General features: G+C 34.4%; 1 protein-coding gene across 4 annotated transcripts in view; it reads left to right on the top strand.

The window, feature by feature from the left end:
- Nucleotides 1-11,363, top strand: part of LOC116852829 (DNA-directed RNA polymerase I subunit RPA1) — a 38,904-nt gene that overhangs the window by 3,780 nt on the left and 23,761 nt on the right. For 3 of the 4 annotated variants that reach the window (XM_032833535.1, XM_032833533.1, XM_032833534.1), the window contains exon 3: nucleotides 272-4,632. In XM_032833535.1, coding sequence (XP_032689426.1) covers nucleotides 272-4,632 — 4,361 coding nt within the window. Of the gene's footprint in view, nucleotides 1-271; nucleotides 4,633-5,509; nucleotides 6,599-11,363 lie in introns of those variants that run through there. The other variant, XM_032833536.1, reaches the window with a different exon arrangement.

Genomic DNA, 11,363 nt, shown 5'->3' with positions numbered 1-11,363 from the left:
TATATATATATATATATATATATATATATATATATATATATATATATATATATATATATATATATATATACATATCGTTGGAGGACTAATAATTTAATAAGTAGTATAATTATTGATATATGTAATATAATATTGAAAGAGATAAAAATAAAATAAAAAATATAAAAGTAAATATATCTAAATAGTACAATAAGCTATACAATAGGCAATAAACTATTTCATATTTTACTATGTATGAAATTTATTAAAGTGCACATTCAACTTATTCCAGGTCCTCTAATGGATAATTCGGAACCATGTCACACATGTGGTGGTAATCTCTACAATTGTCCAGGTCATTTTGGACACATAGAACTGCCAATGCCAGTTGTCAATCCATTATTTCACAAAGGGTTGTGCATGTTAATCAAATTATCATGTTTGTCGTGTTTTACTTTTCAAATACCACCATATGTTAAATTACTATTATCCACCAAATTGAAACTACTCTATCAAGGGAAACTAAGTGATATTGATAGTTTAGATCAAGAAGTAACATCAGTGGTAACTGAATTGCCTAATGTTTTAGAGGCACAAACAGAATACATTCGTGATTTCATTTACAATTACATGCAAAATTTCCATAATATGAATAGATTCGATTCTGATATGCCGCAGAATCATGAGAATCAAATGAATACAAAGAACATCAATATGCAATGGCACATATATGTTGAAAATGTACTTAAACAACATACTGCTGGAAAAATATGCATTAATTGTCACGAGGTTATACCGAAGATTTCAGTGATGCAAAATAAAATAATGACAACTAAATTAAACACTATCACTCCTAAGGAAATGTTGGCTAGTGCAGTAGTGCATAAATTGCAGACAGTAATGGTGATGCCAGATCAGTCTAAGGAATACTTGCGCCAATTGTGGAATAACGAAAAAGATTTTCTCAAATTAATTATGCCCTGTTTAAACTTAATAGACATTGAGTATCCCACCGATGTATTCTTCTTGGAAGTGATACCTGTATTACCGCCTATCGTACGACCGGTAAACATGCTTCATGGTCAAATAATTGAACATCCACAAACCCAGGTGTATAAGAACATCATGCAAGATTGTCTCATCTTAAGGAATATTATACAAACGATTCAAGATGGCAATACTGATCAACTACCTCAAGAGGGTCGATTAGTCTTCGAACAGATAAGAGGGCTTACAGCGGTCGAGAAATTGCATAACGCTTGGCAAAGTTTACAGGTCAACGTGAATCATCTGATGGATCGTGATATGAATAAGACTTCGGAATCCATTCACTGTCATGGCTTGAAGCAAATTATCGAGAAGAAAGAAGGTATCATAAGGATGCATATGATGGGAAAGAGGGTGAATTTTGCCGCACGTTCAGTCATCACTCCAGATCCTAATTTGAATATTGATGAAATCGGCGTTCCTGAAGCTTTTGCCCTCAAGCTAACGTATCCAGTGCCAGTGACACCGTGGAATGTCGTCGAATTGCGAAAATTAGTCTTGAACGGACCTGACATTCACCCTGGAGCAGTTATGGTAGAAAACGAAGATGGACTGATTCAGGCCATTAGCAGTGATGATTCTACGAAGAGAGAAGCTATTGCAAAACGTCTTTTAACGGCCAATAGTAGAACTAATAAATTCTTCAGCGGCATCAAAGTAATACATCGCCACTTACAAAATGGTGATGTGTTACTGTTGAACAGGCAACCGACACTACATAAGCCCAGTATAATGAGTCACAAAGCGCGTATTCTCAAAGGAGAGAAAACCTTGCGTCTTCATTATGCTAATTGTAAAGCATATAATGCGGACTTTGATGGTGACGAGATGAACGCTCATTTCCCGCAGAATGAATTGGCTAGAAGCGAAGGCTATAATATAGCTAGTGTGTCGAATCAATATCTTGTGCCAAAAGATGGAACGCCATTAAGCGGTTTGATACAGGATCATGTAGTATCCGGAGTCCGATTAACGACCAAAGGTAGATTTTTTTCGAAAGCAGATTATACATATTTGATTTACACAGCGTTGTCGATGAAACGAGACAATATCATTCTTTTGCCGCCTGCTATTATTAAACCGAAATCGCAATGGTCGGGTAAACAAATTCTGTCGACTGTCATTATCAATATTATTCCCGCTGGTAAGGTGCGAATTAATTTAACTTCCAAGACAAAGATCAGTTTGAAAGAGTGGCAGGTGAACGAACCACGACGTTGGAAGTACGGGAATGAATTTGAAGATCCGAAAACTATGTCGGAAGTGGAAGTTATAATTCGACATGGCGAACTGTTGTGCGGCGTACTAGATAAAACACATTACGGCGCAACTCCGTACGGTCTTATTCATTGTATTTACGAGTTATATGGTAGTATGTATGCGAGTAAAATGCTAAGCGCTTTTGGAAAACTCTTCCAAGCATTTCTACAATGGGATGGATTCACACTTGGCATCGAGGACATTCTGATAACCCGCGAGGCCGACGAAAAACGCAAAGAGATAGTCTTTAACAATAAAATGATTGGGGATGATATACAGAAATCTGTCGTAGAGATATCTGACGATATACCTATGGGCGAAATCAGAGATAAAATAGAAAAGTTTTATTGGAATAACTTGAAGTTTCGCGCGCAAGTTGATCGTAAATACAAAAACGTATTGGACATCTACACCAATGACATTAATAAAATATGTCTACCAGCAGGACTCTTGAAAAAATTCCCAAATAATAATTTACAGCTTATGGTGCAATCCGGTGCAAAAGGTTCGACGGTGAATACCATGCAGATATCGTGTTTGTTAGGGCAAATAGAATTGGAAGGTAAAAGGCCACCATTTATGATTAGCGGAAAGAGTTTACCGAGTTTCCAGACGTACGATTCAACACCCAGAGCTGGTGGTTTCATTGTCGGCAGATTCATGACCGGTATCAAATCCCAGGAATTCTTCTTTCATTGTATGGCAGGTCGCGAGGGTCTTATCGATACTGCCGTAAAAACAAGCAGATCCGGTTATTTGCAAAGATGCCTCATAAAACACTTGGAGGGTCTAATTGTTAATTATGACTCAACGGTTAGGGACTTTGACGGCAGTCTGATTCAGTTTTACTACGGCGAAGACGGCCTCGATATACCTGGTTCACGTTTCTTGAAAAAGGAGCAAATGCCGTTCTTGGTCGACAATAAGGATGCTATCGTGGATACGGAAATACTAGAGAATCTTAAAACGGGTTCGAATAATAATGAGAAGATCGCGAAGTTGATAAAAAAAATTAAAAAATGGGAGGTTAAAAACGGTCCTCCATTGCAAAAAAGAAGAATTAGTGAATTTACTAAATTTTCTATGGAGAATATTAGTCAGAACAACAATGTAAAGAGAAACAGTGTTGAGAAGAATTGTGGAAGAAGTAAGACTACGCTATCGCTTATAAAAAAATGGCTGAAAGTGGATAATGAGGTGAAGAAAATATTTCGCACGCAATGCGTCAGATGTCCCGATCCAGTAATGTCTAAGTATAGACAAGATGTTGAATTTGGTATATTATCAGAACGATTGGAAAATTTACTGGAAGAATATTTATCTCATTCGTCGAATATTACCAAAAAAAGCTTGAGAAACCTGTTATCCGTGAAAGTTATGCGATCTATCTGTCCACCCGGTGAACCAGTTGGTTTGTTAGCGGCGCAATCTATTGGTGAGCCGTCCACTCAGATGACTCTGAATACATTCCACTTTGCAGGACGTGGTGACATGAATGTAACTTTAGGTATTCCTCGATTACGGGAGATTCTGATGATGGCATCCAAGAATATCAAAACTCCTAGTATGGAGATACCTTTCAAAAAAGATCTACAAAATCTTACGAAGCAATCCAAGAAGTTGCGCGTAAAATTAACAAAATGCGTTTTGAGCGACGTATTGAAGACGATTGCGATAAACAGGAAAATGGAAGAGGTCCCGTACAGAAGATTAGCGCATACTATAAAGATAGAGTTTCTCCCTCACAAGTATTATAAAGGAGAGTTTTCTGTTCACCCACAGCACGTGATTAAGCAAACCGAAGAGACTTTCTTCAAGAATGTATTTAAAGAAATTAGAAAAGTAGCCAAAGTAACTGGCACTTTATTACACTTCGAAGAAAATGATAGAAGACGGGCAAACGATGAGAATGTGGCGTTAGATCAAGCTGACCCTGATGAAGAAGAAGAGATGGCAAGAAAAAAAAGAGAAGGAACGCGAAGAGATTTGGGAGAGATGCATGAATCTTCCGATGAGGAGAGAGCTGCGGAAGACGCTGATGCTACAATGAGTAGATCAATATCGCGTCATCGAGAGAACCAGGAATACGAGGATCCCGAAGAAGAGGAAATAGAAGGTGTTGTAAATGATAAGGACGAAGATGCAGGCGATAATAATGCAAATGAAGCTTTAGAAAATAATGAATATGATGAAGACGATGACGATGACATGACAGAAAAGTTAAATTACAAAAAAAATGACATACGTAATACTAACAGAAGAAATAAAGTAATACATATGTATAAAAATGCTTTGGATTATGATTACGATGAGAATAAATCCTCATGGTGCAAATTTACATTTTGGGTGAGTATTTGTCATATTTAAAGATTACCGTCGTATTCTTTTCATATTATTTCGGAAAGAAATATAAAAATTCTTATTAACTTGAAAAATCATATATCGATGCATGTGAAAGGAGGATATAACCTTTATAAGTGGATTTCGTAACTGTTCGGGGATAGTTTTATATTTATATTTGATAATTATTTAGAAGACTGTCCTCACCTCCGATTTCGATGAAAGTAGGCTCAATCGACGCGTTTTGCTTGCCAAACAACTTTTTCCTCTTACAAAATCGTCGCTCTCTACTACGAAGCGAGATATTAATAGATAAAGTTGAGGGCGTGCTAGGTTAGAAAATCTGTCATACTGTCTATCTCTAGTTGTGTGACTGGGGGACTTCGCCCTCCAGACCCTCCGAACCGCGGCGGAGTGATGGCCGCAGTCATTATTTATTAAATAGTTGAGAAAAAAGGTTGGACACTTTTTAATAAACAATGACCGATGACCAATGTGACGATAGGTTGGGTTAGGTTAGTTTTTAGGGGAGTGCGCCCCCCGCTCGTCGTTTGATATCTTTCTCGTGTTACAAATGTCAAATATATTAAAAATATTCTTAATTTAAGTATTTTCATGAAGTTGTTGTACACTACGTTATACTAATACAGTAAGTGCAACTCTAACCAACAGTCTTTATGTTGTAATGACGGGTTTCTTAACCTATCATACTTAGCATCTTTAACAATTAATATCTCACTTCGCAGTAGAGAGCGATGATTTTATCAGAGAAAAAAGTTGTTTGACATGCAAAAACGCGTCGATTGAGCCTACTTTTATCAAAATTGGAGGACCGTCTTCTAAATAATTACCTTATATTTTTTTATATATTTCTTCTTTGTAGAAACCGGAAATCATCAGTATAACAACGTCAGTTTAAGGAAAAATTATATATATACACACGCACACGTACATACAGCATGCAATATTGCAGAAATATTACAGTAATATTACAATATTGTATTAATATTGCAGTAGGAATGAAATATTAAGGATATATTATTGAGATATTACATTGCGATATATAACAGTGTAATATTGCAGTATTACTACAATAATATAATAATAATATAATAACAATAATAACATATAACATAAATAAATATGATATAATAACAATAATAAACAGTGTAATATTGTAATATTACTACAATATTATTACTACAATAGTATTACTACAATATTACTACAACACGATATATCATTATATAATATTTCTGTAATATTGTATTATATTGAAGTGCGATATATGATTGACAAAGGGACCGCACGTACCTGATGTTACGGATTATGATGAATTTTTTTTTGGGTTATTCTACAACACTAATGTACGTTCTGTGCAAAAGGATTTTTGTCAATATCTCTTCGTTTCGGAGAAAAAAAATTTTACGAACGCCTTATAGGCCAAGTGTGTGACGGAAATCTCAAGTGCTTCAGTGGCCACGGTGTATCATATTTTTGGCTTGTGTTCAATCCCTGGGCCATCCAATTTTTTTTTTTCGTTTTATTGTTTTTTTTTTCATTCAAATTGTAGGACAAGGACACAATGAACATAAAAGTATGAAAAAAGAATGTATTAAACATGATTATGACAAAACATTAAAAAATATGTTGTACGAAATTGTTAAAATTAAAATTATGTTTCACTTATATTTGACGCTGTTTTTCCATCCTCTGAAATTTCATATATAATTTTATATAATTTTATTTGTTTTACTTTATAAATTTCTAATGTAAATTTCAAAGGAAAGGAATGGAATGATCCAAGGTAGTTAGCGGATCCATAGTCGCTTGCGATTACTCACTTTTGTCACAAAACTGCGTCTATTCGCTACGAGTGTAATTGCTTTAAATTTAACGATAATCTCCAGTAAACAACTTTTGAGAAGTCACGCGTTAACGTGAACTTAGCCTGAACATCTTACCTTGAAAACTGGTTAAAAAAGAGAGTAATATACAGTTTGGCGCAAGAAAATTACCTCATGCGAGTTACAACACGTTTACCATTCTTCATATTCTGTAAATTTAATACGAAAATAGATAACGCGTCTGATTTCTCGCATCCCGCGTCTAAACTATCTTATTTAAATAATGTAACAATCGGTACTTAACTTATAATAAATCTACGACTGACCATTTCTAGATGTACTTTAAATATATTACTAAACAATTCGTTAACATTCAAATAATTAGAGATTTCTTACACGAGTGCAAACTAGAATATTTCACGTGTCCGTTCCGATATTTAGGTTTGCTCAAATAAAAACAACCGTTGCAGGATTTAAAACTATCTTGGATCATTCTGTTCCTTTCTTTTAGAATTTACGTTAAAAATTTATAAAGCAAAACAAACACTATATGAAATATAGAATGAAAAAAACAGCGTCAAATGTAAGTAAAACATAAGATTAAGATAATTTTAATATTAACATAATTTCATACAACATATTTTTTAATGTTTTGTCATTTATAATTATGTTTAATATATTCCTTTTTCGTACTTTTGTGTTCATTGTGTCCTTGTCCAATTTGAATGAAAAAAAAAAAAAACGAAAAAAAATTGGATGGCCGGGCGATTGAACTCGCCAAAAGAATGACACATCGCGTCTTAACCATCGCGGCTACTAAAGCACACTTGAGATTTTCGTCACACGCTTAGCCTATAAGTGCTCGTAAATTTTTTTTTTCTTCGAAACGAAGAAATATTGACAACAATCCTTTTACACAGAATGTACATTAGTGTTGTAGAATAACCCAAAAAAATTTCATCAAAATCCGTGACATTAGGTACGTGCCGGTGCCCTTGTGAGATATATTATTACAATATTTCAGAAATATTATTACCATATTATATATTGCAATATATTATTAAAGCCGGTCTACAATAAGTCGCAAACAGCATCGCGGGTTACAAGTCTCAAGAAATAGACCAATCACAATCGCATGTGAAGTAAGTAATTGTCATTAGTCAATTTTTCGCAACCCACAACGCTGTAAACCGGCTTTTGCGACTTATTGTATATTGTACAATATGCAACTGTCATATAATCAATATGCATTGGTCAATCACATTTCTTGAGACTTGCAACCTGCGATGCTGTTTGCGATTTATTGTAGACCGGCCTTAATATTATACTGCAATACATAATGGTAATATTTGTGAAATATTTATTGTAGACTGGCCTTAATATTATACTGCAATACATAATGGTAATATTTGTGAAATATTGTAGTAATATATCTGTGTCATATATCGCATTCCAATATAATATTACAGAAATATTACATAACGATATATTGTGTATATCGATATATTGTGATAATATTGTACTAATACTACTGCAATGTTACTGCTATATATCGTAATGTAATATCTCAATAATATATCTTTAATATTTCAATCCTACTGCAAAATTAATATTATTAGATTAATATTGCATAAAATATTTATGTAAAATATGTTTACCTAGGTGTTATACCTTACAAAAAATTACAATTTAAAAAACATTTGAAGAAACATTTTTAAAACGTTAAAAATAATGGGATCCCACACAGCGTCTAATATTGCAGAAATATAGTAATATTACAATATTTCTACGTAGTGCAAAGTACTTGCAAAGCGCTCATATAGCGCTTTTATAGCAGTAAGACATTTGCAAAAGCACTTTCTGAGCGCTTTGCAGACGCTGTATTAATATAACCCAAGTAGCACAGCAGCAAAGTGCTCAGAAAGCGCTTTTGCAGGTATCTGACTCCTATAAAAGCTATATGAGCGCTTTGCAAGTGCTTTGTACTACGTGGGAATATTGTAATAGTACTATAATATTTCTGCAATATTACACGCTGTATGGGATCCAATTATTTTTAACGTTTTAAAGACACACGGTGTGTGTGTGTGTGTGTGTGTGTGTGCGCGCGCGTGTGTGTGTGTGTGTGTGTGTGTGTGTGTGTGTGTGTGTGCACATATTTATATAAACATATTTTACATAAATATTTAATGCATATATGTCTGACTTCTCTTTTATTATATAAAATATTTGAACTATAGTATATTTTTGTGATTATACTAAATAATATCATAAGAAAATTATAATTAATATTTCGGCTGCGCGCGCGCGCATATGGGGGTAATAAAAAATACTTAACATTAGTTGAAGAAATAGCGCAGTAAGTAAGGTGGTAGACTAGGACACCTGGAGGTGTCTGAGGTCTCGAGTTCGTGTCCAACCAGTACTGAGTAAATTTTCAGGTGAAAAAAAAGTGAGAAATCAGATAAAAGAGCTAAATTTAATTTAAAATCAACATAAGCTGACTAGTTGCAATTGTTTCTGCAAGATATATTTTTCAATATTTCTTTTAACCAGTGTTATACATCCTTGTTACGTCATTTTATGTAAAAAAATGTCGTTTAAAATGTCGTCATTATTTGGTTAATTTGAAGGATAAATGACGTAAAAGATGACATAAAAGATGAAATTTATGTCATCTTTTACGTCATTTATTCTTCAAATTAACCAAATAATGACGATATTTTAAACGACATTTTTTTACATAAAATGACGTAACAAGGATGTATAACACTGGTTAAAAGAAATATTGAAAAATATATCTTGCAGAAACAATTGCAACTAGTCAGCTTATGTTGATTTTAAATTAAATTTCACGTCATTATCACGGTTGTCTGCTACCTGAATATGTCACCATATTATATAAAATCACTGCGATATTACAGATAGATTATTGTAATATTACTGTAATATTAATGAAATATTGTGGAAATATTTGATCCACGGACATTTCACATTGCAAAAATATTTCTGCAATATTATTGATATATTGCTTGTAATATTATAGCAATATTGTAAGATTACTACAATATTGATGCAATATTACATTGCTGTGTGGGACTCTCCTTCTCACATTAAGTAGAAATGTAGAATGGGTTGAGGTGAACATAAAAGTCCTGTACCGTTTTATGATATAATAGTTGAGATATTAATTAAAAAAGATTGGTGAATAATCCCTGGTAAAAAAATTTATAGAGAACGATAGAATAAAAATAACCATTTTCTATCTCTAGGTATAGCTTCCAGAATGGAGCCGTGTCTTGAATCAGCGATATGCCGACGTTTCGCAAACGTTGCAGTTTGCATCATCAGGGCTGAGAACTCTGATTTACCAGCTGATCAATTAAAATACGCTGATTGGCTGGATTCAAGCCTCGTCCCCTACTCCCTAAACACCATCTACATAAAGGGGGGAAGGGGGGCATATAAGGACTACCTTTACCCAAGGGAGCTCAGTATCAGAGTTCTCAGCCCTGATGATGCAAACTGCAACGTTTGCGAAACGTCGGCATATCGCTGATTCAAGACACGGCTCCATTCCGGAAGCTATACCTAGACATTGTATCAATGGCCGTGAAAGCCTCAAATCAACCATTTTCTATCGTTTTGAATATGAATTTTGGTTCGTGAATTTACAAAATGTGAATAGTTTTCTATCTTATACGATTGAATACTATTCACATTTTGTAAATTTACGAACCAAAATCCATATTCAAAACGTTAGGAAATTGTTATTTTATTCTATTCTCTATAAACTGTTTTACCAGGGATCACGCGCGATATAGTAGATGAGCTGCAGTGGCATCGTCTGCCGTTGTATATTATTACATTAAGTCAATCTGAATAAAAAAGTCCTCTACCATTTTGCAAATAACCTCATAGATTTTTAGATATTAAAGAAAATTATTATATATGTGATTGTGTACCATAATGCACAAATTTTCTTTAATTAATATCTAAAAATTTATGTGGTCATTTACAAAATGGTAAAGGACTTTTTTGTCCAATTTGACTTAATGTATACCAGGTGTATACCTATGAAATGCGGTTTTTTTAAGGGAAAATATGTTAATTTGAAGTGAATAGTTAAAGCTATTTATTTGAAGTATGCGCCATTCGACGCTACAACTTTTTTCCATCTTTCTGGCAAAAGATGGATTCCGCGACGATAGACACTTTCATCTTTCGAAGCAAACCATGAATCGACCCATTTTTTCACTTCTTCGAAATTAGCGAAGTGCTGCTCAGCCAATCCGTGCGTCATCGACCGGGACAAGTGATAGTCCGAAGGAGCAATGTCCGGCGAATACGGCGGGTGAGATAGCATATCCCCATTCAGTTCTTTTAAAGTTTCCTTGACAACTTTTGTGGTGTGGGCCGGCGCATTGTCATGTAGCAAAATCACTTTTCCATGTCTTTGGGCCCATACCGGACGTTTTGTGATCAATGCATGGTTCAAATTGATCATTTGTTGTCGGTAGCGAGCAGGATTAACCGTTTCATCAGATTTGAGTTCATAATAAACAACCCCCTTTGGATCCCACCAAACACAGAGTATTGTCTTCTTTCCGAAGCAATTTAGTCTTGCAGTCGATGTTGATGGTTGGCCTGGATCAACCCATGATTTTCTTCGTTTGGGATTCTCGAAATATATCCATTTTTCATCACAAGTGACGATTAGATACAGAAAACTCTTCCGTTGATGTCTTTTCAGCAGGAGTTCGCTGGTGACTTTTCGATTTTCCATCTGTCTTTCAGTCAAATCGTGTGGTACCCATTTTCCTTCTTTTTGAATCTTTTCCATCGCGTGCAAACGCTCGCTAACACTTTTTTGAGTCACATTTAATATTT

The sequence above is a fragment of the Odontomachus brunneus genome, unplaced genomic scaffold, assembly GCF_010583005.1.
Source record: "Odontomachus brunneus isolate Ranch 3 - 2012 unplaced genomic scaffold, Obru_v1 Obru_scaffold_258, whole genome shotgun sequence".
Taxonomy (NCBI): domain Eukaryota; kingdom Metazoa; phylum Arthropoda; class Insecta; order Hymenoptera; family Formicidae; genus Odontomachus; species Odontomachus brunneus.
Note: the sequence above shows the minus strand (reverse complement) of the source record. Positions and strands in the feature narration are given on the sequence as shown.